The sequence below is a fragment of the Megalobrama amblycephala genome, linkage group LG15 (assembly GCF_018812025.1).
Source record: "Megalobrama amblycephala isolate DHTTF-2021 linkage group LG15, ASM1881202v1, whole genome shotgun sequence".
Lineage (NCBI taxonomy): Eukaryota > Metazoa > Chordata > Actinopteri > Cypriniformes > Xenocyprididae > Megalobrama > Megalobrama amblycephala.
This window is the reverse complement of record NC_063058.1, coordinates 25,392,941-25,420,881: the sequence shown is the minus strand read 5'-3', so window position 1 is coordinate 25,420,881 and position 27,941 is coordinate 25,392,941. Positions and strand designations below refer to the sequence as shown.

General features: G+C 37.5%; 3 protein-coding genes across 6 annotated transcripts; all 3 read left to right on the top strand.

Annotated features, from left to right (window-relative positions):
- The first annotated feature begins 1,089 nt into the window (after positions 1-1,089).
- Positions 1,090-4,994, top strand: LOC125247476 (hereditary hemochromatosis protein homolog). Of its 2 annotated transcripts, none has more exons than XM_048158795.1 (6): positions 1,090-2,778; positions 2,922-3,197; positions 3,291-3,569; positions 3,652-3,765; positions 3,930-3,962; positions 4,198-4,436. In XM_048158795.1, exons 1-6 carry the CDS (start codon positions 2,736-2,738, stop codon positions 4,224-4,226), a joined length of 774 nt encoding a protein of 257 aa, XP_048014752.1. In that variant the 5' UTR covers positions 1,090-2,735; the 3' UTR covers positions 4,227-4,436. The 2 variants fall into 2 exon arrangements, with proteins under 2 accessions (XP_048014752.1, XP_048014751.1); XM_048158794.1 differs by lacking the exon at positions 4,198-4,436 and adding an exon at positions 4,785-4,994 and having other exon boundaries at positions 1,091-2,778.
- A 36-nt stretch (positions 4,995-5,030) lies between these two features.
- LOC125247474 (hereditary hemochromatosis protein homolog) lies at positions 5,031-18,156 on the top strand. 3 transcript variants are annotated; one of them, XM_048158791.1, is made up of 11 exons: positions 5,032-6,348; positions 6,993-7,250; positions 7,430-7,708; positions 7,816-8,088; positions 8,169-8,276; positions 15,517-15,552; positions 15,708-15,974; positions 16,382-16,660; positions 16,851-16,967; positions 17,090-17,122; positions 17,281-18,156. In XM_048158791.1, exons 1-11 carry the CDS (start codon positions 6,294-6,296, stop codon positions 17,307-17,309), a joined length of 1,734 nt encoding a protein of 577 aa, XP_048014748.1. In that variant the 5' UTR covers positions 5,032-6,293; the 3' UTR covers positions 17,310-18,156. The 3 variants fall into 3 exon arrangements, with proteins under 3 accessions (XP_048014750.1, XP_048014748.1, XP_048014749.1); XM_048158792.1 differs by lacking the exon at positions 16,851-16,967 and having other exon boundaries at positions 5,033-6,348; XM_048158793.1 differs by lacking the exons at positions 15,517-15,552; positions 15,708-15,974; positions 16,382-16,660; ... (1 more) ...; positions 17,090-17,122; positions 17,281-18,156 and adding exons at positions 8,366-8,398; positions 8,520-8,961 and having other exon boundaries at positions 5,031-6,348.
- Positions 18,157-18,749: 593 nt separating this feature from the next.
- On the top strand, positions 18,750-23,485 carry LOC125247858 (hereditary hemochromatosis protein homolog). The gene is made up of 7 exons (XM_048159381.1): positions 18,750-19,026; positions 19,585-19,836; positions 21,515-21,787; positions 22,383-22,661; positions 22,747-22,866; positions 23,018-23,050; positions 23,176-23,485. Exons 1-7 carry the CDS (start codon positions 18,972-18,974, stop codon positions 23,190-23,192), a joined length of 1,029 nt encoding a protein of 342 aa, XP_048015338.1. The 5' UTR covers positions 18,750-18,971; the 3' UTR covers positions 23,193-23,485.
- Positions 23,486-27,941: the final 4,456 nt, after the last annotated feature.

The following is a 27,941-nucleotide window of genomic DNA, read 5'->3' as shown; positions in this document are numbered from 1 at the left end:
ATGTTTATATTTCAAAAAAACGAATTGGAGTAGAAATAATTTTGAAGTTAGTAGGCCTATTATAATTTTGTTATTTCCTTTTATAAAATTTCCTTAAGCGTAATTTAAGTTTGTATACAAATCAGTTAATTTTAACCTTCAATATTAATGTAGTACCACACAGCCAGCACAGCATGGTGGGGCCCAGATGGGTGTCACCTGGGCTGTCTAACTGGGGCCCAGACAGTTTTGTCCACAGTTTCCATGGAGGCCCCACGTGGGTTAGCCCAGATGAAATGAACACTGCTCAGTGTGCACACTACAGGCTGTTAAATGTAACACAGAAACATGCTGGAGTTAATGAGATAATTAGGTGATAACGAGCAGAATCACTGAAGGACAGAGAAACAACAAGAACTACGACTTCAGCCACAGCCTTCGATGAAATCAACTGAAGATAAAAGACATTAAATCTCTCAAGATCTGATTAAACATCTCCACAAACAGCATTACCAGCTTCACTTATTACTAACCAGACTGACTTTATTTCTGACATACATCTACAAAAGTTGTTATTGAGAATTACCAGAGGTTTAGATGTTGATGATTTGTTGAAAATAAGTTTGGTTTGATGTCACCGTGATCGAGGTCAGTGCTTACTTCAGTTAGGCAGTTTGACTCTTGACTCCTTTAATGTTAGTGTTTCTCTGGCTGTTTGTTATGACACCCATCTGGGTTCCACCATGCTGTGCTGGCTGGGAACTGTTTCCCATGTATAATTTACAGCATTAATTGAGAGATTTTTTTTTTTCTTGATAACATTTGCCATGTACTGTACCTGATATACAGTATATCCAAAATAACTGGTATTGAATCAAAATACAAGTTAGTGAATTGAAATGCATAACTATAATGACAGACTGGCAGGACATGGTGCAAAACAGAAAACAAAGTCCAAACAGGGTGATATTGTGACATAGTGATAAACCTCATCTTTCCATTATTGTTAAACTCTAAAAAATGCTGGTTTAAAAACAACCCAAGTTGGGTTGAAAATGGACAATCCCAGCGACTGGGTTATTTTAACCCAGCAGTTGGGTTAATTGTTTGCTCAACCTGCTGGATAGTTTTATTTAACCCAACTATTTTTTAAAAATTACTTTATGTCTGGCTTAAAATGAACCCAAAATAGGTTGGAAATTGAAAATCAGACACATAATTTTTGCTATAAAACTCTTACGGCAAACATGTCTTCTAATATCCTCAATTGTTGCGTATACCAAGCTGCAGTGGACACATTTGTAAACGAATCTACTTGGTCCCATTGTGCAAGCGGTCTCTTTAATACCACATGCTTTATATACATGTTGCTGATTGGGCTGACATTTTTGACACACTCACCAATCAAGAGCAAGTAGGCTCGTTTGAGATTAGCAAAATCTGCGCAGAACCGATCACTGTGATCACTGCGAGATGCATGCCAGTTAAAATGTGTCTGAGGGTGGGCCGCCTTGTTCTGATGTCATGTCGACATGAGGAGGCCTCATCGGATTCTGCAGTCAAGCGCAGTTGCTCTCCACCGACTGCGCTGACCAAAAGAATGATGGGAAACGACTTGCTGACGACATAGCTTATTATGTGTATAAATTATGTGTGAATATTCATAAAGTCCCCATTTAATATCTCATTGAGCAGCTGTACTGTTCACTCTTTAAGTCCAGGAAGAAGGTGCAGTTGGAATCTTAGATCCGTGTTGGTGTTATCTACTCAACCCCTCTTCCTCCTCTTTTTATTTATTTTTACCCATCTATTATTTATTATTGTTATTTGTTTTATTTTTTATATATGCAAACCCTGGTTTTGTATATAGTTAAGCTGTCACACATGTTGACCATGTTCTTTTCTGCAATAAAAAAATAATCACAAAAAAATATTCATAAAGTCTCTGACAGTGCGATTTCTCTATGGGTTATGGAATTTTTGTAATATTTATAAAAATATATAAAAACATGTCTGTAGTTAAAATAAAAATGATTGATACACATGCCTTTCGATTGGAAATAAATAAGTTTGTGGGTGTCTTGTTCATTATATTTATTTTCATATAAAAGCAACAGAACTTTACTTACCAGCAACACAGCTCACAAGTGTGAATCCTGCGATATTCACCATTGATCTCGTAGATGTCTGATTTATTATTGTATTTTATTGGCAAAATATTTTAGTTTGTGTAGTATAAGTTTTGATTAGATCAGATAACATTTTAAGCTGTAATATGGTTGTGTTACAATGTGCCCCTCATGTTACACTGTGCCCCACCAAAGGGGCATCTGTTCACTTCCCTTCTTTCTGGGTAAATCATGAAAAAAATATACACTGTATTAATGAAACAAGACCATATATTTACATAAACCAAGAAAGTAAAAAAGTGTTAGGTTGTGCCCTGCTCCTCCTACTCATATAATTTTCATGCTGAATAAAAGTGAGTCATTGCCAAGATTCCAAGGCTTATATTAAAAATAAATGCAGGATAAAGCTTAAAAGTTTTATTGTATACAGTTTCAAATATACTATAGAAACAGAAAGTTACTACTTATTCATAATAAATAAAAATATATGTATGACTCCAATGCACAGTAGGATATTATAATTCAGAGACAAAAATCTATGTCGCAAGAGGGAATACTACAAATGAAGATGATGTAGTGGATCCAAATCACCTCAGTACTATAAGTGACTATGTGAGTGCTCATTTTATGAGAAGATCAAATCATCTGAGACCCATCAACAATACAGAAAGTAAGTTCAGCTGGCTTTGAGTCAGATATTATACAAATAGGTTATAAAAAGTCATGTTAATTAAACATTTAGACTTTTAGAAATTTCTAAAGGGCTCCTGAGGACAAATGTGTTGACATATCACTTTCTTTCTTTCCTAACAGGTCATGTAGTTTATCAGGTGATGAATCTTTGTGAACAGAGAGACAATAAACCTACACAAATGATCATGAAAGCTGCTTTTAGAGGCTCTACAACTGACGAACTGCGTTTTCTTGATGGGAAATTCACATATCAGAACTCACTCAATTATACGGCACAAGAAATAAAACCTTATCTAGAACTGGCCATGTGGCGTCTTGAGACGGTATACTACCCAGCCTGCATAGAAACCCTGCAGAATTGCCTTAAAAAGAGAGGAACTCAAGTAAAAAGAAAAGGTAGAATGCAGTCTATAATCAGTAAGATTTTAAAAATTGTTGGTAATATTCTCTTTTATAAACGTTTTTCTTTGCCATTCTTTCCTTCTGCAGTGAAACCGCGAGTCAGACTCATTCAGAAAGCAAACTCAGATTCTGGAGGGTTTCGTGTGAGTTGTTTGGCGACAGGATTTTACCCTCGTCACATCAACCTGACCCTGTTCAGAGATGGACAGCCTGTATCTGATCATGAGATCACTGGAGGAGATCTGCTGCCCAATGGTGACGGGACGTACCAGATGAGGAAGAGTCTGGAGATCAGTGCAGACGAACACAAATACACCTGCTCTGCCACACACCTCAGTCTGGACAACAAACTGGACGTCACTTTGGGTAATAAGCTTTTTCAAAAAACATAATCTATCAAAACAAAAATAATTAAAGTCAATCACTCAGTCTGTGGTTCATGTTTCAGAGTATGATCATGGAGAACCATTTAAATCAGTGATTCCTTCAGTTCTGACGGTTCTTTTGGCTCTGATGATTGTATTTGGAGCTGCAGCTTTTATATGGAAAAGACGACGTGCAGGTACAACAAGAACTGAAAGAAAATAAAGAGCTTAGTATAGCAACTTAAAAATTGTTCAGAAAATGATCAGTTTAGAACAGCATACATCATTTTTAATTTTTGGATGAACTATTCGTAAAATGTATTGTCAAAAATAATAATTTCTTAATTCCTTTGGTGTTTAGACTCCTTAAAAAATGGTTATTCTTCTCCTTCAAGTAAGTATTTTTAGTTACTACTTAATTTGTTAGTAAGAAGAAGTTCTGCTTGTCTTTACATTAATTGATCAATTTATATTTTGTCCTCATACAGAACACATTGTGGTCGGCACAAACTATGTTTATCCTCGTTGTACATGAACCTAATGTAGTCCGGCCCATTTTGTTCATGGTTTCAGAACATGACAGAATGTCACAAAACCAGACAATGTTGGCATCTTATTTGTTTTGACAGATGTTTGTGCTAAAATACCACCGAGTTAGATAACACACAGCACAATAACTTCCTTGAACACACGTGAGGGCATCTGATCTTAGGAAACATTTGAGTAAATATAACCCAAGCCCATGTTTGTATCTCGAATGGGGCTTGAAAGGCACAACGCAGGGGATTTTCATGGCAAAACTGATGCTCGCCGTATGATGCCGCATGTATGAAACTCTACACACAGGTCTGAAAATATTCTGAACTAAAACGCCACTTTCCCATGTGAACATGTTGCATTTACTTCCCTATTCCGTCCTCCAATGCAAGCACATCTTTTGTGATCAAATCTCGGGTTCAGTTTCATTTTAACTTTGTATTTTTTCTTAAATGTTTTGTGTTATCAATATTTTGTTCACATGTTCACATATCTGCATATCACTTTTATATTAGATTTATTTTTATATTAACATTAAATTATTATACAGTTTTTGTAATGTTGCTGATGTCCTAGATTACGGTTACTGACTGGACTTCCAGATTTAGTAGGCTGTGTAAAATTCATTTGAGCTGTAATTTCTCATGAACAATCACTAAACATTATATTTCATTTTCAGCATCTGAAGAATCTGTGGAAACAAAATAAAAAGATGATGCGATGTCCTGATCTGACACAAAACAACATGGATGAGCAAAACATCTTCAGACAATGAACAAAATAAAATCTATAGACCTTATTTACCAGAGAAACAAGCGCGCCGCCATCTTTGGAATATTGTCTTTGAACTTCCGTTTTTGCGGTAGCTCTGTATATTTCTATGGCAGCGCTGTTGAAGAATAATTAGCTGGTGAAGTGGATTTACTTGTTGTAGAGTTAATGAAAGTTATCATGAGCATTGTTATGTTTAAAGCAGATGTCTTAACAAATGTCAGTAGACCGGGAAGTTTAATTAACTATAACTGAGAATTAAAAGTTCTGTCTGCAGACAGAAGACTATAGTTAACCAGTGTTAGTAATGGGAATGTTTCTGATAAATGTTTGTTATTATTATTTTTTTCTAACATGGGCTGGGCTTGCTTGTTTGTCTCATTTCATGAACACAACTCCCTAAACAACTGATGGCAAACTTCCTCCATTTAGTTAGCAATGCCCAACTTCCTACGATCCAATCAGCTTTCAAGTATGAAATCAATTCCCGCCCTACATTTTTTTTTCTCATTCCTGTAGCCATTTCACTCAGAGAAAAGGGAAGAAAATACTATCCCAACTTGTTTCATGCTTACTTTAACATACTACAGTTTTGTTCATTGTGTTGTTTCTAATTTTATGTTGTATCATAGTCTCTCTCTCTCTTTGTGGTTCCTTTATGAAATCAAAACGTACAATTATTTTCTGATTGTAAAATATCGGAGGAAGATTTGTTAATTGTGTTTTAAATAAATTCTACCTTAAAAGTGTATCTCTCCAAGGTGTAACAGTTTCTCGTGTTGTTCAATCAATTTAAATGTCTATTTAAAATAAGAGTTCATTCAGAATTACACGGCACTCTGGAGTAAGCCTACTTGGGATCAGGGATTGGCTGTCGTCGTGGAAACACTCATCCGGGTAACTGAAACCAGCGCTACGTTTGTGCTTCTCATATCACACCGCTCTTGTTTCATACAAACAAAACTGGCGCCATCTTGCGTAATCAATCGCTTTATCTTGTGCCTTACCTGCCCTTGTTCTACTTTTTTCTTCACGCAGCTCAACAAAGAAGATAAGTTTTCTTTTTGCATACTGTACATTTATTAAAGTAAAATCTGAAGAAAATGTTTAAACAATGTCTCGACACAAAGCAATATATAGTAGATGAGTAGAGAAATATAAATGTTAAACTGTCAGTTAAGATCTAAAAATTACCAGTGGTCTGTTATTAGTCATTAAAGTTTCAGACAAATGTGAAAGGGGAAGTCCGAGCCTGTTTATGGTATAAAGGTTGATTATTGCATATACCAGAAACATTCATTTCTCTTGGCTAGCAAAACATTAACAGCTGAAAAGCTCAGAGGACACACTCTCTAACTAAGTGGTGAACAATACTGTTGTCTATTTCAGTGTTGATCATTTACAGGTGAGCAGCAATATGGACAACATTTTTCATCTTTTTCTGCTTTCGCTTCCAATAGCTGCTCCAAAAGGTAAGATTTCAAAAGATTTATTTAAGTTAAAAATATGGAATATGGAAAAATATTGTTGATCAAGAGCTAAACAGAACAATGTGCTTCCAGTGGCCTATTGCAAGAAATTTAGATGAAAACCAAACCATATGAATAGACTTTTGAGGTTTTAATATTTGTGTTATTTTTAAAGGTGATTGACTGAAATATGGGTCTTTAACCTTTTTTTCCCAGCGCTGCCTGCTTAATATATGTATTTGTACAGATTTGTCAGTCAATGACTGAGTAAGCAAAAATCGAAAGTAGATTTACATATTAGGATTCAAAATTTCCTGGTTGCATAGCAACTGTTCATTCCATAGACCTTTGGGGGGAAGCAAAACTTCTCATTTGAGGTATAGATCAAGGCATATGTATTTTTACAGTCTTGTTTATTCAGGTTGAAAAGAAATTAAAAGTATAGTTACAAAATGTGCTTAATTAAATTAACATATTAAACATATGGGAAACATTATAATTCCAATAAATAACAATAGGACACAAATATAGAACCAAATAACACAGGCTAACAACTAGACTGATTAAAAACATTATATATCATTTTATATTTAAATTGGAAAATGTTTCCATCCATCCATCCATCCATTTTATGTTATTTTTCACAGGATCTCATTCTTTGTGGGTGCTTGCAACGTACATTAAAGGACAAACGCAGTTTCCTGAATTTAGCTATGTAGTGATGTTGGATGATGTCAGAGTTTTGTACTATAACGGTGAGACGAAGACTCTCATTCCCAGAGGAAATACAACAACTGAAGAAGAAGTGTTCAATCCAAATGTTCTCCTCACCATAAGTGACAACATACAATCATCTTTTATGGAAAAATGGGTAGTAGCAACAAATAATATAAATAAAACTTACAGTAAGTACAATCAAAAACACGACATTTTAATAGAAACATTATATACTACACATAATACAAATACAGTCTTTTGGGCAATAATAATAATGAAGTATTATCATTATTATAAACCATTATGATTGTTGTTGTTTTATGATTTTTAATAAACACTACCTTAAAACTTTATCTCTCCATCAAAGGTGTTCTTGCCCTCCAGAGGCTGGTTGTGTGTGAACTGAGGGACGACGGTGAACCGGGACAAATGATCACACGGGATGCTGTCAGAGGCTCCACCACTGATGAGTTGCTGTATGTTGACAAGAACTTCACATACCAGGGGAATTTAAACGTCTCAACCCAAGTGCTGAATCTCCATCTTAAAATCAGCATGTGGAATCATGAACATTTATACCAGCCGTTTTGCATCAAAACACTCAAGGGTTACCTTGAAAAAAGGAGAAATCAAGTCAATATAAAAGGTACAATGACTGACTAACAGCTAAACTTATGTTTTCATTCATATTTATAATTTTTCAAACCAGTATATAATGAAATAATAATATCTTTCTGTAACCTTTATCCACAGTGAAACCCAGAGTCAGGCTTCTCAAGACAGAACTGTCTTCTGGGTCTCGTGTGAGTTGTTTGGCGACAGGATTTTACCCTCGTCACATCAACCTGACCCTGTTCAGAGATGGACAGCCTGTATCTGATCATGAGATCACTGGAGGAGATCTGCTGCCCAATGGTGACGGGACGTACCAGATGAGGAAGAGTCTGGAGATCAGTGCAGACAAACACAAATACACCTGCTCTGCCACACACCTCAGTCTGGACAACAAACTGGACGTCACTTTGGGTAATAAGCTTTTTCAGAAAACACAATCTTTCAAAACAAAAACAATTAAAGTCATTCTCTCAGTCTGGTTCATGTTTCAGAGTATGATCACGGGGAACCATTTAATTTGGTGATTCCTTCAGTTCTGATGGTTTTGGCTCTGATGTTGGTTATAGCTGCTATAACTTCATGGAAAAGACAATGTGCAGGTATGACAAGAACTGATATTTATATATTTCACAGACACACACATATACTGTACATATACATGTCAACCAGTCTTATTTTTGGGTTTTAGATTCCATTAAAAGTGGCTATTATACTGCTTCTGGTATGTAGTTTAGCTAAGTTATTCTCTTAATTTACAGCACTGAATAAAATGAAATTATAGTAAGTTTATGTCAGTTTTTTTATTCATTGTACACTCATTAAACATTCAATTTTAATTTCAGCATCTAAAGAAAGTGTGACACATCAAACTTTGTCAATGTCATGAGACAGATCGACACTAATGAGTGGAGAAACATCTTTTAAACAGCAGACAAAGTATATTCTGCCAAAGTGTCATGAGTGTTTCTTTTTTTCTTTTTTGTATGAAGCCTATAATATCAAGACTATGTCTGCAAAGGTCATTGTAAATCCTTTGATTTGTTGACCTTAAATACAAAGATGTTGAAAAGTTTCGGACAAATGTACATAATTACTACAAACCATAAGTGCCCTTACCAACACTTTTAGTCATTTAATTGTTGGTGTTTTTCTGGTGTAATATCGGTGCATATTATCCTTTAATGTTATACATTTTATTATTGTAACACAAAAAGTTCATGCTTATAAGATAAGTCATGCTTGCCACAGAGATGGTATTAATAAAGTGGATTCATTACGTTTCTACATTTTTGTCTCTACAGCAGTGTTAACCCTTTGACGCATATGATCACACCGGTGTGATTAGAACGTTCAGTGCATCACGTGATCAACTGCCAAATTCAAATGTGCGTGCGCGCTTTGGCTGGCGCTAAACCAGAGACGGAGGCACACAGCGGTTTTCATATATCATAAATATGCATATAATAAATATAAATATGCACGTTTTATTCATATCAGATACACATTATGTAAGTAACTTTAAAGTTTACTCTATTCTTCTCCCAGTTCACCGGCTCACTTTCATGTATTTCGGAAGATGTGGATGAATTTGCACGTTGTAAATCCAACAGATCCGTTTCTCTGCACTGGTGCGCAAACTGACATGGCGGTGCCCATCGCATATAGTTCAACTAATGCCATCATTATAAACGTGTTTAAACAACAAAACACATCCACTTGCACATATTTGTCAATGGGAATATCAGATAGTTCATAGTTAACAAATTTGTGAATATTTCAAATAAAAAAGGAAAAATGTAATAAAAGCAGATCATCAGTCATACAGCGCTATTGTGGCTTCAGTGTGTCACGTAACAAGCAATGACGCATCACCATGGAAACAATAAAGTGATACTTTCTAAATAACGGTCGCCTTAAAAAACTCACGCTGGGGGCGCAGCCAGAATATTTTGCACTTACATGTGAAAGGGTTAAAAATAAATGTAATTTTACAGGCAATAGTCTGTCATTATACAATGAAATACTTGTTGTTTTACAGATATTTGCTGTTTTGTAAGTAATCAGTAATATACCATGCAACACAATGCATTCTGGGTAATATCTGTTATTTTCGAGAAAGTAGCCTATAGCATTATAACGTGAATTAGCAGCGCTCCAAAGTCGACACACAGAGGCTGTGTAGCAAATCACACCCTATACCCTCATTCACTATTCCCTACATTAGTTTACTAATAAAGTCCACTTGAGACAGTGAATTACACTGATGAACACCTGCTGTCAACAAGCAGAATCAGTGAAGGGAAGAGAAACACAAGAACTGGACTTGGATGAAATCAACTTAAGATGAAAGAATAAATGAAAAGTTTTAAGATCTGATTTAACAGCATTACCAGCTTCACTTATTACTAACCAGACTGACTTTATTTTTGTCAAACATCTACACAAGTTCTCATTGAGAATTAACAGAGGTTTAGATGTTGATGTTTTATTGTTTTATTTGATGTGGTGGTCAGTGTTTGTTTGGTTGGGCTCTTGACCCTTGACTTTTCAACATCAGTTTTTCTTTGTCTGCTGTAATTGTGTGTTTAAAGTACATGTGTTATAGCAAAAAAAAAAAAAAAAGAAAAAAGAAAAGATGATTTTTTAAAATTTGTTTATGACTAGCTCCTATCGAGTTGAAAACATATTTCTCTCAAGATTATTTATGTTTTTCTGTGCTAACTGAGATCTGAGATTTAAATAAAAATTGTGATTGCCACCATTTGTACATTACTACGCTTTAAAAGTGACAGTGTGACTCTCGTGTTAACTGAGGTGGTTCCAGGAAATAAGACTTGTTTAACTTGTTCTGAACATACTGAAAATGTCTGTAGTGAAAGACATGTTTTCACTAGCGTTGAGAACAACATGAAGTTATTAGTTTTCCTTTGTGTGCTCTCGTTTCCAAAAGCTGTTTTTACAGGTAGGATTTCATAGGATTTTCCTTAAAATCAGGTGCTCTCAGGTGTTGTGAAATTTAATTTGTACATGCTTTGTCATGAGTCGGGTTTGATATTCTCCCTGTTTCTTTTTTCCTCTATCATTATTGCTACTTAGACTCAGCTGTATGTCGTTACAATCAGCGCTTGCGACCTGTTCCTTCTCGGCTCTGATTTCCTTTGCTATTTCTCTCTGTTGTTTTCTCGCCTCTTTGCCAGATTATTATACATGTTATCTTACGTGTTACTCTGCTCTTCATGCTAACAGGATCTCCATCAAGTGTTAACTGTTTGTTCGTCTCAGTCCAAGTCCCAGACTTATTTTTGCACCGCCATGTACGTCATACCTGTTCTCTGCCCAGTCTCTGCTGGCCTGTTCTGGCCTGTTCTCTGCCCTGTTCTCTGTTCTCTGCAGCCAGAGATCATGTGGATCACCTGCCACCTGCGGTACAGTCACTTTAAGTCCGGGACAGAGCCTCAGTGTTACTGCGAGCCCTCCGCCTAGGCCAGGATCTCTTTTGCTTTTCTTGAACTGTTTGCCAGCTGCGAGCACCCAAGAAGCTTTGATTCTGATTGCTATTAATAAACTTCATCTGAATTGTCCATTCGCTTCTGGGTCCTCTGCTTTCCACCACAGAATAATGTGGCCAACATGAACCCCGCAAATCTGGCATCCATTTACTCCGCAGTCAAATGGCAGGGAATTCTGTTGGCCAGACACGAGGAGAATCTGTCTGCTGTCATAAAGGCCGTAGAGAATCTCGCTGCTCAGGTAACGGACTTAAACAATCACTTTCACTATCTTCATTGGGATCAACCAAGCGCTCCGACTTCCAGCTGTGCCTCCGAGCCGAGAGTAAACAACAGCCCACTGAATGCAGAGCGTTTCTAACCCAGTGTGAGGTTGTGTTCTCCGTACAGCCCTCCACTTATGCTGAGGACCGTGCCAAGGTCGCTTTTGTCATCTCTCTGTTGTCTGGGCGAGCTCGTGACTGGGCTACGGCCGCCTGTGAGAGGTTCACCTCGTTCAAGGAGGAAATGACCAAGGTATTCGATCGGTCAGTCAACGGACATGAGGCTTCACATCTGCTTGCTGTTCTGCATCAGGGGAGGTGCTTTAATTTTTCATTCCTTTGTCACGCCTATTGTTTTAGGTTACCCTTGGCTCGTTCAGCATAGTCCCCAGATTAACTGGGCTGAGGGGACTATACTGTCATGGAAATTGTCTTGTCATGTTAAGTGTTTAGTCTCGGCTGTTCCTGCTGTTTCTTCTGTGTCTGTGTTTCAGGAGGAACCCAGTGAATTGTCTAGAGTGCCGGAGGAGTACCACGATCTACGGGCTGTGTTCAGTCATTCCCGGGCTGCTTCTCTCCCTCCCCATTGACTGTATGACTGTAGCATAGAGCTTCTTCCCGGTACCACCCCTCCTCATGGGCATTTGTATTTGTTATCTGCTCCCGAACGTGAGGCTCTAGAGAAGTATCTAGCTGAGTGTCTCGCCGCTGGTACTATTGTTCTGTCATCCTCGCCCGCCAGTGCGGGGTTCTTCTTCGTGAAAAAGGACGTGTCCTTGCGTCCCTGCATAGATTATTGTGGGCTGAACGACATAACAGTTAAGAATCGGTACCCCTTGCCACTTATGTCATCTGCTTTTGAGATCTTGCAGGGAGCCAAAGTTTTCATTGCGCATTAAGGAGGGCGACGAATGGAAGACCGCGTTCAATACTCCCTTAGGGCACTTTGAATATCGGGTTTTACCGTTCAGGCTAGTCAACGCACCGGCTGTTTTTTAAGCCCTTGTTAACGACGTTTTGAGAGACATGCTCAATATTTTCGTTTACCTGGACGATATCCTGATTTTTTCTCTGTCTCTCCATGTGCATGTCCAACACGTTTTTGTCGTGTATTACAGTGTCTCTTGGAGAATCGTCTCTTTGTAAATGCTGAGAAGTACGCCTTTCACGTCAGGTCTGTCACGTTCCTAGGCTCGGTTGTATCCACAGAGGGTATCAGTATGGACCCTGCTAAGGTTTGTGCGGTCGTTGAATGGCCTATTCCTGACTCTCGTACCATGCTCCAACGGTTTTTGGGGTTTGCAAATTTTTATTGCCGTTTCACTTCGAATTTTAATCAGGTGGCGGCTCCTTTGACTGCGCTCACCTCGGCTAAATCTCGTTTCATCTGGTCAAAGTCCGCCCAAGACGCATTTGACTATCTCAAGGAATTATTCACCTCTGTGCCCATTCTGATTACACCTGACCCCAAGAGACAATTTATCGTCGAAGTAGATGCTTCTGATGTGGCGGTGGGAGCGGTGCTTTTGCAGCGTTCGCCACTTGATGGAAAGGTTCACCTGTGTGCTTTTTTTTTCCCACCGACTCTCTCCGGCCGAACATAATTACGATATAGGGAACTGTAAACTTCTAGCTATCCGCCTGGCTCTTGGAGAATGGCGCCACTGGTTAGAAGGCTCCTCTGTTCCTTTCATTGTCTGGACAGACCACAGAAATATCGAGTACATTCGTTCGGCTAAGAGACTAAATGCTCGTCAAGCTCGCTGGGCTCTTTTTTTTTTTGGCCGTTTCCATTTTTCTATTTCTTTTAGACCCGGTGCTAAGAACGTGAAGCCTGACGCCCTCTCTCGTCAGTTCGGTTTGTCAGAGAACGCCTCAACCACGGAGACTATCTTGCCAAACAGTTGCGTGGTTGGGGCCGTTATCTGGGCAATCGAGAAACAGGTAAAGGCAGCACTCACTCATGTCGCTATACCTCAGCGTTGCCCCCAGGGTCAATTGTTTGTTCCTAAGCCCGTTCGTCCCGCTGTTCTTCGCTGGGGGCATTCTTCCAAATTGGTCGTCCATCCTGGGGTGAGGGACACTCTTGCTGCAATAAGTCAAAGATTCTGGTGGCCCACGAGGGCTCGCGATGTTCGCCGTTTTGTCTCCTCTTAATCCATTTGCGCCCAGACCAAGTCGAGTAATTCTCTGCCCGCTGGTCTTCTCAGGCCGCTCCCTATTCCGTCTCACCCTTGATCCCATATTGCGGTGGACTTCGTTAAAAGGGCTGCCCTTGTCCGCCAATAACACCGTTATTTTAACAATTGTCGAACGTTTCTCTAAGGCCGCCCATTTCGTTCCCCTCTGTAAACTTCCCACCGTTAAGGAGACAGCACAGGTAATGTTTGAACATGTTTTCAAACTCCATGGGCTTCCCTCTGATATTGTATCTGACAGAGGTCCCCAATTTGCTTCTCAATTCTGGAGGGAGTTCTGCCGACAGATTGGCGAGTCTGCCAGTTTGTCGTCAGGGTTCCATCCTCAAACTAACGGACAGGCCGAACGTACAAATCAGATTCTGGGCTGCTGTCTCGGGTACCAGCCACCTCTGTTCTCTTCTCAGGAGACAGAGGCGTCTGTTCCCTCGGTTCAAGCATTTATGCAGCGTTGCCGGCATACCTGGAGAGGGGTGAGAACCACGCTCTGCCAAAACAGAGAGCGCACACGTCAAGCTGCTAATCAACGTCGCGTCAAAGCGCCCAGATACATTTGTGGCCAGAAAGCGTGGCTTTCCACCCGTGATTTGCCTCTGCAATTCACTTCTCGTAAACTGGCACCGCGCTTTATTGGTCCTTTTCCCGTCATCAAGGTTCTCAGTTCTGTAGCCATCAGACTCAAATTACCTCATTATCTGTGACGTGTCCATCCTGTTTTCCAAGTAGCATGTATTAAGCCGGTTATTCGTGCTCCCTCCTGATCCACCCCCTGTCCCGTTCTTGTCGAAGGTTCTCCTGTTTACAGGGTTAGGAGACTGCTGGATGTGCGCCGCCAGGGCCGTTGTCATCAGTATCTAGTCGATTGGGAGGGATACGGTCCTGAGGAGAGAAGCTGGATTCCAGCCCGGGACATCCTGGACCGCTCGCTTATCGAGGACTTTCTTTCGCTCTCTCCAGTATTCTTCCTCGGGAGCGCTCCTCGCGGGAGGGGTACTGTCATGAGTCGGGTTTGATATTCTCTCTGTTTCTTTTTTCCTCTATCATTATTGCTACTTAGACTCAGCTGTATGTCGTTACAATCAGCGCTTGCGACCTGTTCCTTCTCGGCTCTGATTTCCTTTGCTATTTCTCTCTGTTGTTTTCTCGCCTGATTATTATACGTTATCTTACGTGTTACTCTGCTCTTCATGCTAACAGGATCTCCTTCAAGTGTTAACTGTTTGTTTGTCTCAGTCCAAGTCCCAAACTTATTTTTGCACCGCCGTGTATGTCATACCTGTTCTCTGCCCAGTCTCCCTGCAGCCAGAGATCGTGTGGATCACCTGCCACCTGCGGTACAGTCACTCCAAGTCCGGGACAGAGCCCCAGTGTTACTGTGAGCCCTCCGCCAAGACCAGGATCTCTTTTGCTTTTCTTGAGCTGTTTGCCAGCTGTGAGCACCCAAGAAGAGTTTTGAGTTTTGATTCTGTTCCTATTAATAAACTTCATCTGAATTGTCTATTCGCTTCTGGGTCCTCTGCTTTCCACGACATGCTTATTTTAAACATTTACAAAATGTTATTATTGCTTCAGTTTTGTGTAGGATCTCAATATACTGACTGTTTCTCCAGTATGAATACAAATGAAAATGTCTTTGTGTGTTACCTTCTCTCACAGGTTCTCACTCCTTGCAGTTTATCACAACTTACATTAAAGGAGAGACACCATTTCCTACACTTAGTGTCATATTTATGTTGGATGACATTATAGTTGGATATTATGATTCAGAGTCAAACAGCTACGTTCCAAGAGGAAATACTACAAATGAAGATGAGGAGGTTGATTATATAAATTATAGTATAATTAAATATTTGCATTCTTTTATTTCAGGAAAACTAACAGAAACAGTTTATAACAAAACAGAAGGTAAGTTTATTTGGGTAGAAAACACAACTGAAATTAAAAAAAAAGTTGGACCTATGCTTTTAAAGCACTGATCTTGGGAGTCATGAGGTCAGTGAGACATGAAACAAGATGCTGGAGTTTGTTTTGACATCTGATATTCTTCTCGATCTAAACAGGTCCTGTAGTTTTACAAATACTGAGGCAGTGTGAAGTGTTGGACAATGACAAACCCGGGCAAATGATCACTAAGTTTGCTTTTGAAGGTTCTACTACAGAAGAAATGCGTTTTATTGATGACACATTCACATATCAAAGCATAGAAAAACAATCAACAATATATCTGGAGATGCACAAATGGCGCTATGTAAATATAGGATACCCACTCTGCACAACAAATCTCAGGAATTACCTTAAAAAGAGAGGAACTCAAGGGAAAAGGAGAGGTACTTTTCCACTGTTTTCTCTACTGCCTTTATATGCACTGTCAGAAAAGCAATTCTATTTCATCTAGTATGTGTGATTTTTGAGTCACAGATATGAGGAAAGGCACACAAAAAGATAGAGACAAAATAGAGCCTCAAAATTTAAATCTCACTTGTTTCTTTTTTTTTTTTTCAAAGAGTAAACAGGTGTTTAACCTACACAAGATTTTAATCAAGATCAGGAGGACAAACTAAATATCACATGTAATAATTTGATGTTGTAATTTTGTAGAAATGTTGTAGAAAGTGTGCTGCAGGAAACTATTTCTTGATTGTCATTTTAGGTCTTCTGTAGAATGCTAGTATTAAATTGTATCATATGATACAAAGTAGTGCATTCCCATATTTATTATTCATGCTTTCCACAGGGAAACCGCGAGTCAGACTCATTCAGAAAGCAAACTCAGATTCTGGAGGGTTTCGTGTGAGTTGTTTGGCGACAGGATTTTACCCTCGTCACATCAACCTGACCCTGTTCAGAGATGGACAGCCTGTATCTGATCATGAGATCACTGGAGGAGATCTGCTGCCCAATGGTGACGGGACGTACCAGATGAGGAAGAGTCTGGAGATCAGTGCAGACAAACACAAATACACCTGCTCTGCCACACACCTCAGTCTGGACAACAAACTGGACGTCACTTTAGGTAAGGACTTTAGGTCATTTTAGTTCGTTTCGGTTCTCAAACTTGTTTGGCTTCATTCTGTGGCAGTGTCTGGAACCATTTAATTCAACAGACAAACTAACTGGTGTGTAAAATGAGCAGTCACTGAGCAGTTGTTTAAAAGCAGTATCAAACTGATGAAAGAATGTTTTTTTTAATTGTCACACTTCAGAGTATCCTGAGGGAGAATTTAAGCAGGTGATTTCCTCAGTGCTTGTGGTTTTAGCATTGGGGATTGTGTTATTTACTGTGGTTGCTATTATTATATGGAGAAGAAGGCGTTATTCAGGTAATACATGACATATAGTCCAAAACAAAATATATTAGATTATATGCAAAGACTATAAATATTAATTAATCAATAAAACTGTGCTGAAATTCTGCAATTTCTTAATCTCGTGTTTTTTGTAGCTTCCTATACATGTGACTACTCCTCCACTTCTTGTGAGTATTTTAGTTTATGTATATTTTTGTAATTCTGTAAACATTTTAGCTTTTTAACATCTATTGTTGGTAATAATAGATTTGCATGAAGAATAACAGCAATTTTTATTAATCTGAATATTTTCTAACCAATATTTAAATTCTAACTTCATTTTCAGCAACTGAAGACAACGTGGATAAAACATGATTAGGTTTATGGGTAACTTAAATGGGCAATAATATAAAGTACAGATAATAATACAATTATCAATGGAATTAAATGGCTTAGATCCCATAGCATTACTCTTGTATAGGCCTGTCATTATATTTCAGTTATTTGTCTGTATTTATAGCCTTATTGTATAACGTCAACTGACCAGTGCTTTTTTCATTACATGGATTGTCATTAATAAGTCAGATTTAATCATGGTGAAATGTGCTAATTTTATCACTACCCACACGAAAGGAGTGTCTTAATGTGCAATTTAACATGTTTGTTTGCATCAAACTGAAATATATTGTTATTTTAAACAAAGAGAAACTGCCATTTTTTCAAGAAACAAATACAGTAACAAGTCACTGTGTGCTACATGTAAAAAAAGAATTGCTGGTTGAACTTAAAGTAAGTTGTTGCCTTAAAATTGAGTTCATTGAACTTAAAAAATGACTTAATGCAATGAAGGTGATTTTAATCAACTGAAACTCAAAATATGTTATCCAAACCACACTAATTATCTAAGTTGATGTGACAAAAGAAAAAATGTTGTGATAACAAATCATGAAAATATTTTTTTACAGTGTACATAATAAAATGTATATTTCAGTGAATATGTTTTTCAGGAGTCTACTGAATGGCACATCAGGTAGAAAGTTAAAATGCTCTCACATTCAAAGAAGACATAATGATAAATGATGATCAACTGAAAACGACAACATCTTGTTTTGACCTGTGTGTTTAAAGTTCATCTGGCATAACTGACATACTCAGATGTTCACTGATCATTTTCCAGGAAATAAAACTTACTTTGTTACCGGACTCATAAACTCAGTGTTGCTTTAGTGAACTACATTTTCACAATGGTTGGGTTTTCACTAGTCTGAGAACAAGATGACCAATTTGTTTTTCTGTATGTGTTTGCAGTTTCAAACATCTGTAAAATATGCTTTATATTATAATTTATATACCCAATGAATGTTTATTATATTCTAGTGTCTAATTGTTACAACTTTGGAATCCTTGATGGGCAAAGTGAAAATGTACAACAGATAACAGTTTGTAGGCTACACTAATTATTATTAACTAATTATTGTAGATGACAGCAAGAACTATTATGCTGGCATTATTTGAATGGCATTTACTAGAGGTGTGTTTAGTGTTACTGGTTACCTGCTATTGGTTCACATCATTTTCAAAGAAGAAACTTTTTTTTTTTTTTCACTTTAAAGAATGTCATTGTATTTGCAGTTGGGACCTTTAGTCTCAATGTCAACAACAATCGTTGACATGCCTTAGATACAGATAAAGAGATAGAATAGATAGAAAGACAGCAAAACAAGTCAACGTACAATACAGAGATTTTACACATTTTTTTTCCCCCATTGAGTTACCACAGTGTGTTATTCACATTCTTTAAGTTCTCATTTGAGCTGCCTGTTGGTGAATAAAGACAGAAAATAAAACAGATAAAGGGAACCTCCATGTTTAATATGTGTTAGTATGAGTTAGTCAAACAAATAAACAAAACATTTCAGCTACACCGATTACAGAAAGGAAGTGTAAAACTAAAACTGAAGTACGTCAAGGTATCAGGATATTTAACCTGATTTTCCTGTTAGTTTCTTGAACACGGAGGTCTATATTCGCAACAATATGGACAAAATTCTACTCTTTTTTGTGCTTTTACTACCAGCAGCTGCTTCAAAGGGTAAGTTCTCAGAAGACTACAGCATTAAAATGTATTATTGCCATCTATACCTTTTTTAAAAGTAAATGTGCTGATTATTTGATTACCAACTTACGATTACTGATGTGCTTGATTACTAAATTAGTAGTCAAATAACCACAGAATACAATCTTTTTTTGTTGTATTTGGAATATGGACATAATCTCAGTCACAGTAATAGTACCCAAACACAAGGCATCAGACCAACATTTTTAAAAGTCTATTGAACATTATGCTTAATTTACAGGTCAAAACAGATAATAGTTGAAATCAATAATTCACTTTTGAGAACACCTTTTTTTTTGTTGATAAAGATCTGGTCATTTCAAGGCATTTTAAATTATTGCTACAATCATTAAACAATGTTTTTTTAAAATTAAAAAACCCTGCTGATTCTACATAAAGTTGATTTGTTAGGGTCTAATTGTAATGCAAGGAGTTCTCTCTAATTCTCTCGATGTAGTTTATTGAATCTCTTATTATTGCATTTCACATGTATATTTGAGTTCTGTTGATTGTTTTTGTTGTTGTTTCTCACAGGTTCTCACTCTTTACAGTTGCATGCAACTTACATGAAAGGGCAGTCACCCTTTCCTGAATATAGTATCACATTTATTTTGGATGACATCATGATTGGATATTATGATTCAGAGACAAACCTCTATATTCTGAGGGGAAATACAACAGAAGAAAATGATTCTTTTAATGAAAATTATCACAAGGATATAAGTGTATATATGTACAATATTTTAGACTATAGACTGAAGTTACAATTTCATAATCGTACAAACAGTAAGTTGAGTGTTTGACAATGCATGTTGCAAATGATATACTAAATATAATATGTTTTATGAATAATTTCTTAAAGTATTGATTAACTTTCTGCAAGAGGATGATTTTACATCCCCACACCACAGTAACATACACTGCTCAAAAAAATTAAAGGAACACTTATTAATCAGAGAATAGCATTGAAATTAAGGTCCTATATGTAAGTGATAATGTACATCATGTTTGTTACTTTATAATACATTACAAATAATCAGAGGTGGGAAGTCCAGGGGTCAGAGAGTAAAAGTTCCGCCATATTTTTTTCCCACCCACTGAAGCATTAATGAGATGAATAAGTGTTTAATTGACCATTATTGAAGACACCTGATGATAACAAGCAGAATCACCAAAGGAGAAAATCACTATTTTTAATTCACCATCATCGAGGTCAGGGTTTGTTTTAGTTGAGCTCTTGACCCTTGACTTTTTAATATTAGATTTTGTTTGAGCAGTTTTAACAGCATTAAAACCAACCAGACAAGAAAAGTTAAAAGATGATCAGGTGGTGTTGGTTATGTTTTCACATAATACTTATTTGTTCTGAACTCATTTAGAGCCCAATCTCTGAGTTAGATTTACATTATTGATTACAGCAGCACTGTGATTCTACAGCAGAAAATCAACTTTCTCAATCATCAGAAGAGACTGATAGTTTGGTGGACAAACTTAGACTGTCTTTCTAAACAACTATTAAATTAGAACTGATCATATATGTAATTGGTTATAATTTGTTGTAATTGAGTAACAATATATGTGCATAATTCCCTCTTGGGTCGATATATGTATCATAATTAATCATAAAGCTTTATGGTTTATTATAATAATATATTTCACCCATAAATTAATTAAACCTGTACCTTTTGGCTACAGGCAGTTACTAGGAGAGTTGGACAGGGCCGTAGAAGGTCCTTAACCCATCAGCAGGACCGGTATCTGCTGCTTTGTGCAAGGAGGAACAGGATGAGCGCTGCCAGAGCCCTACGAAATGACCTCCAGCAGGCCACTGGTGTGAATGTCTTTAGCCAAACAATCAGAAACAGTCTTCGTGAGGGTGGCCTGAGGACCCGACATCCTCTAATGGCCCCTGTGCTCACTGCCTGGCACTGTGGAGCTCGATTGGCGTTTGCCATTGAACTCCAGAATTGGTTGGTAGGTCAGTCACTGGCACTCTGTGCAGGTTCACCCTGAGCACGTGACAGACATGAAAGGGTCGGGGGAAGCGGTTGAGAACGTTATGCTGCCTGTAATATCGTTCAGCATGACCGATTTGATGGTGGGTCAGTGATGGTCTGGGGAGGCATATCCATGGAGGGACGCACAGACCTCTACAGGCTAGAATGGCACCCTGACTGCCATTAGGTATTGGGATGAAATCCTTGGACCCATTGCTGGTGCAGTGGCCTTTCATTTCCAAGAAACGATGTGGCATCCTTTCATTCCTAATACATTACCCAGTCTGTATCAGTATAGACATCCAGCATGATATTTTTCCCCATTTGAGATATGATGTGTTTTCAAAGTGTTGCTGTAATTTATTTGAGCAGTGTATATTCAGATTCAGTGGTTGTATATTAGCATTATAACAATTTAACAGATTACGGGGGGTGAAGTGAAGACTCACTTTCCTCCTCACTCACAGATCTTGAGGTTCATCAGACACTGGTTCATTGTGAGCTCTTGGACAACATGAAGTCAGGACAAATCACAGCTAAAGGTGCTACTGGAGGATCCACTGTAGTTGAGCTGCATTTTCTTAATAAGAAGAAAACTTTCAGTTCTACATTCAATACAGAGAGGGTCAAACCATTTGTAAAATTTCTCCAAGATCATTATGAACAAATATACTACTCACTTTGCATGAAAACTCTGGAGGCTAACCTTAAAATGAGAAGAAATCAAGTCAATAGAAAAGGTAAGTCAAAAGCATATTTTCCATCAACATTCTTTGATGAGAAAATAAACTGAAGTTTAGAGTGAAGCCGGGACTTGATTTTGTCCATCTGAATTGGATAATTGAATCGTTGTGGTTTGCTATTGGTTGATCTCATGTGAGTGACAGGTTGTTCCACTTTGCAGAGAGCTCTGGCAAATTCCAAACACCTTTTTTGAATATGGCAAATTCCAAACACCCCTAAAGGGGACCTATTATGCAAAATTCACTTTTTAAGGTGTTTGAACACAGATGTGTGTCCACAGTGTGTGTAAACAACCAGCCTATAATGGTAAAAATCCACCCAATACTTTTTTTTTATAATCCCCTTTTATCATTTTCAATCTCTCCGAACACACTGTTTGATATTTCACCCTACTCCTACGTAAGAGTAGGGAAACCCCGCCTATGACTGCTGACAGTCTGCCCTGTTAGCATAGACACACCCTTGAGCAAGAAGCACAGAGTCTACCATTTCTGTGTACTCACTCTGTCAGCTAGAGATATACAATGTCTAGACCAGGAAATGCATGTTTCCAGGGATGCATTAAGCCCTCTTTTCAACTTTCTTCAACAGTGAAACCGCGAGTCAGACTCATCATGAAAGCAAACTCAGATTCTGGAGGGTTTCGTGTGAGTTGTTTGGCGACAGGATTTTACCCTCGTCACATCAACCTGACCCTGTTCAGAGATGGACAGCCTGTATCTGATCATGAGATCACTGGAGGAGATCTGCTGCCCAATGGTGACGGGACGTACCAGATGAGGAAGAGTCTGGAGATCAGTGCAGACAAACACAAATACACCTGCTCTGCCACACACCTCAGTCTGGACAACAAACTGGATGTTGATTTAGGTAGGCTAATGAGTGCAATTGAGACTAGTGCACATAATATTTCTGATAAATTAATGTCTTTGTGACCTTTTTTGTCACACTTCAGAGTATCCAGGGGAAACATTTGAGTCAGTTCCTTCTTCAGTGCTTGTGGTTTGGATCCTGGGGTTGGTGTTATTGGCTGCTGTTATATGTATCATTATATGGAGGAAAAGATGGCATTCAGGTAATACAAGAGATAAAACTGTAAAACTCAATGATAAAGGATAGTTCCTTTTAGAGATACATATAAAGATAAGTTTGAAAATAATAATGTGGGTGAATTCCTTTTTTAAATGATTAATGTCCATCTCTTAATTTCCTGTGTTTTGTTGTAGCTTCCTCTAAAAGCGACTACTCCTCTGCTTCTAGTGAGTATTGTCATGTTTTCATTTTCATATGCCCCTGGTCATACATTAATTTTAATTTCAACATTACATTAACTGTATCTTTGATTTAAATGAATATTTTCTAACTATCTGAACTTCCTTTTCAGCAACAGCAGATTCATAAGGTTTATAGGTAAAATAACGTGATTAGCTTAAGAAAGATAAAACATCCTGGTGTGTGTGCTTTTTTTTTTTCTTTTTGTGAGAAGTTTGTAAGAATTTATTTTACACCATGAATATGTACACTTGTAATCTATCTCTAATCTTGTATCTTTGTAGTTACTGAAATGTTGTTAAAATGTAACATTTATTATGTAATGTGTAGAATACTATTTTAAAGTTTATAATGTGCAATACCGCTACACAATAATGTTTGTTTAAAACACACAATAAATGTTTAGATTGTCTTTTACCACACTTTTTTATATTCTTATTATCACATTCAGCTTATTATTTGGATTTTCCCACTTTTCATATTCTAATTACAACACGAATTCTGGAAATGTTGGGACATTTTTTAAATTTGAATAAAATGAAAACTAAAAGACTTAAAGACAAATCACATGAGGCAATATTTTATTCACAATAGAACATGGATAACATACATGTTTAAACTGAATTTTTTTTACAATTTTATGCACAAAATTTCAAATTTGATGCCTGCTACAGGCACAGAGTTTGTGGTTGCCTTGGATGTATTTTTCTCTATAGGAGAAAGATCTGGACTGCAGGCCAGTTCAGCACCCGGACTCTTCTACGACGAAGCCATGCTGTTGTAATAGCTGCAGTATGTGGTTTTGCATTGTCCTGCTGAAATACACAAGGGCTTCCCTGAAGTAGACGTCATCTGGAGGGGAGCATATGTTGCTCTAAAACCTTTATATACCTTTCAGCATTCATAGTGCCTTCCAAAACATGCAAGCTGCCCATACCGTATGCACTTATGCACTCCCATACCGTCTCTGAACGTTCTGGGAACAAAGGTAGAAAGTCCAGGGGTCAGAAAGTAATAGTTGTGCCATATTTTTATTCCACCCAATGAAGCATTAATGAGATAAATAAGTGTTTAATTGAGTGATGATTGACCATTATTGAAGACACCTGATGATAACAACCAGAATCACCAAAAGAGAAAATCACTATTTTTAAGTTACCATCATCGAGGTCAGGGTTTGTTTTAGTTGAGCTCTTGACCCTTGACTTTTTAATATTAGATTTTGTTGGTTGCTATAACTGATTTGTGTAAGGCTTGATTTTCCTGTTAAACGAAAACTGAGATCAAGCATCCTGCAATAAAGTGTATCTGGAGAGAAGATCTTTAAAGAGTAGCATAGGACAATGCCTTGCCCCCACACATCTACAGTATGTTAAGATACGTTACATTTTTGGAATTGGAGCCAAATGGGCATTAGGTCTAGTTCACTGTTCATTGCATTTTCAGTGCCACTTTGGCTCGAGACCTTTGATTTATATTCCTTTAAAGCATTGAAATATTTGATTGATTGTTGTCTGAAATAAAACCAGAATGTCAGGAACTTTCAAAGATGGTCCAAACAGACAATATATTAAACATAGTTACTTTCTTTATCCCCTATATAAAATTTCTCACAGTAAAACCTTACCTACTATCAAGCAGAAAAACAACATTCCAACAGGAAATTTTTACCCAACTGCTTTAATAAAAATGTGAAGACATTTTCAGATCAAACAAATCACCTTAACCAATTTAGAATCAGTGTTTGATTTACAGATGATTCTGTATAGCCATTTGATCAAAAGTGTCTTAAATTGTGTTCTGAAGATGAGCAAAGGTCTTACAGATGTGGAACGACATGAGGGTGAGTAATTAATGAATAAAGGTATAGTTCACCCAAAAATGAAAATTCTGTCATCATTTACTCACCCTCAAGTTCCAAACCTGTCTGAATTTATTTCTTCTGCTGAACACAAAAGATGACATTTTGAAGAATGCTGGTAACCAAACAGTTGATGGACCCCATTAATTTTCATAGTATTTTTCTGGAAGTCAGCGAGGCTCATCGGCAGTTTGGTTACCGCTTTCTGTGTGAACATGTTGCATTTACTTTCCATCACATCCTCTAGTGAAAGTACATCTTTAGTGATCCATTGTATTTTCTGTTTCATGCTGTTAAAACTGCCCAAACAAAATCTAATATTAATTCTGCTTTCTGTTTCATTCTTATCCCAATGTTTTTGTAGTTGACTAGATCTGGGGCCTGTACCATGATGGTAGATGAACAAACTCAGGGTTATAGGATTAGTTTCACAGTGCTGCTGTAATCAATAATGTAAATCTAACTCAGAGATTGAGCTCAGATCAAATAATGATTATGTGAAAACATAACCAACACCACTTGATTTTCGTTTTTTCTTTGCTTGGCTGGCTGTTACAATTCAGTCAAAAGCCCAAACAAGCTGTAATGTTAAAAAGTCAAGGGTCAAGAGCTCAACTAAAGCAAACACTCATCTCCACGATGGTGGCTTAAAAATTGTGATTTTCTCCTTTGGTGATTCTGCTTGTTATCATCAGGTGTCTTCAATAATGGTCAATCATCACTCAATTTATCACTTAATTATCTCATTAACTTTAACACCGCTTCAGTGGGTGGAATGAAAAATATGGCAGGACTTCTACTTTCTGACCCCTGGACTATACACCTCTGGGCGGGGTCCACGATCCGCCTTCATTACAGATCCGTCACTGCGCGCAAGTAGACGCCGATACGGGTCCGTTCACGGCAGAGGTGGAAAGTCCAGGGGTCAGAAAGTAAAAGTCCTGCCATATTTTTTTTCATACCCACTGAAGCAGTGTCAAAGTTAATGAGATAATTAAGTGATTAATTAAGTGATGATTGACCATTATTGAAGACACCTAATGATAACAAGCAGAATCACCAAAGGAGAAAATCACTATTTTTAAGTTACCATCATCGAGGTCAGGGTTTGATTTAGTTGAGCTCTTGACCCTTGACTTTTTAATGTTAGATTTTGTTTGGGCAGTTTCAACTGAGTTATAACAGCCAGACAAACCAAGGAAAAAAAAGATGATCAGGTGTTGGTTGTTTTCACATAATCATTATTTCATCCGAATCACTGAACTCATTTAGAGTCCAATTTTAGTTAGATTTACATTATTGATTACAGCAGCACTGTGATTCTACAGCAGAAGATCAGCTTTATCAATATAATCCAAAAGATTTCTTAAGTTTTTCTGATCCAAAAAAATAAATAAATAAATCTTTCTTTTAGGCACACATTCTTGATTTCTGTGTGTCTTTTTTTTATTTTTAAGAACAACTTTTGATGAACCCTTTGAATTATTTTGAAAAAAAAAAAAACTGGGTTTTCTGCTGTATAATCACAGTACTGCTATAATCACTAATGTAAATCTAACTAAGACTGGGCTAATAATGATTATGTGAAAACATAACCAACACCACCAGCTCATCTTTTAACTTTACTTGTCTGGTTGGTTTTAACACAGTTAAAACTCAACTCAACCTCAACTAAAACAAACCCTGACCTCGATGATGATAACTTAAAAATAGTGATTTTCTCCTTTGGTGATTCTGCTTGTTATCATCAGGTGTCTTCAATAACGGTCAATCATCACTCAATTAAACACTTATTTATCTCATTAATGCTTCAGTGGGTGGAATAAAAATATGGCAGGACTTTTACTTTCCACCTCTGATTCTGGGTGCCTCATACAAAACTCATCCATGGCTCCCAGAATGCATTGCACCATGAAGCATGTCACCATTGTTGAGATTCATACGCTGATTCTTGATGTCTGTGTGTAAGTGAAACTTGCAGGAGGTTTGAAGTGTTTAGTGAACATTGTGTTTTGTAAATTTTCTGATTAAAATGTGTTTATTGTTATAATTCTAGAAGAGATCTAACACAAAGTTAAACACATCTTGCTCATAAAAGCTCAGTCATTAGATCAGTGAATTAAACCACTAAATGACAATTATTATTTTTTTATAACCAAACAGCTGACTACATTGTCTCTTGTTTTTCTTGCCATAACAAACGCTATTACTAAAACAGTCAAGAGTCAAACTGCCTAACTGAAGTAAGCACTGACCTCGATCACGGTGACATCAAACCAAACGTATTTTCAACAAATCATGAACATCTAAACCTCTGGTGATTCTCAATAACAACTTTTGTAGATGTATGTCAGAAATAAAGTCAGTCTGGTTAGTAATAAGTGAAGCTGGTAATGCTGTTTGTGGAGATGTTTAATCAGATCTTGAGAGATTTAATGTCTTTTATCTTCAGTTGATTTCATCGAAGGCTGTGGCTGGAGTTGTAGTTCTTGTTGTTCCTCTGTCTTTCAGTGATTCTGCTTGTTATCACCTAATTATCTCATTAACTCCAGCATGTTTCTGTGTTACATTTAACAGCCTGTAGTGCACACACTGAGCAGTGTTCAGTTAATCTGGGCTAACCCATGTGGAGCCTCCATGGAAACCATGGACAAAAAGGTCTGGCCCCCAGTTAGGCTGCCCAGGTGACACCCATCTGGGCCCCACCATGCTGTATTGGCTGGGGATAGATCATTCATTTACTAGTTCAGAGATGTTTCACTCATCTGTGGGGCCTCCTGTTGTGTTTTATGTGTTGATGTTGTTTCATGACTGTCTTCAGATACTGAAAACAAAATAATTTTCATTTAAATTTTAATTAGAATTAGTGAGCATGAGATAAAATAAAATACAATTTAGAACCAAATATTCAGCAGAATAATCACTTAAGGCCAATTCACACCCAGAGGTGTATAGTCCAGGGGTTAGAAAGTAGAAGTCCTGCCATATTTTTCATTCCACCCACTGAAGCGGTGTTA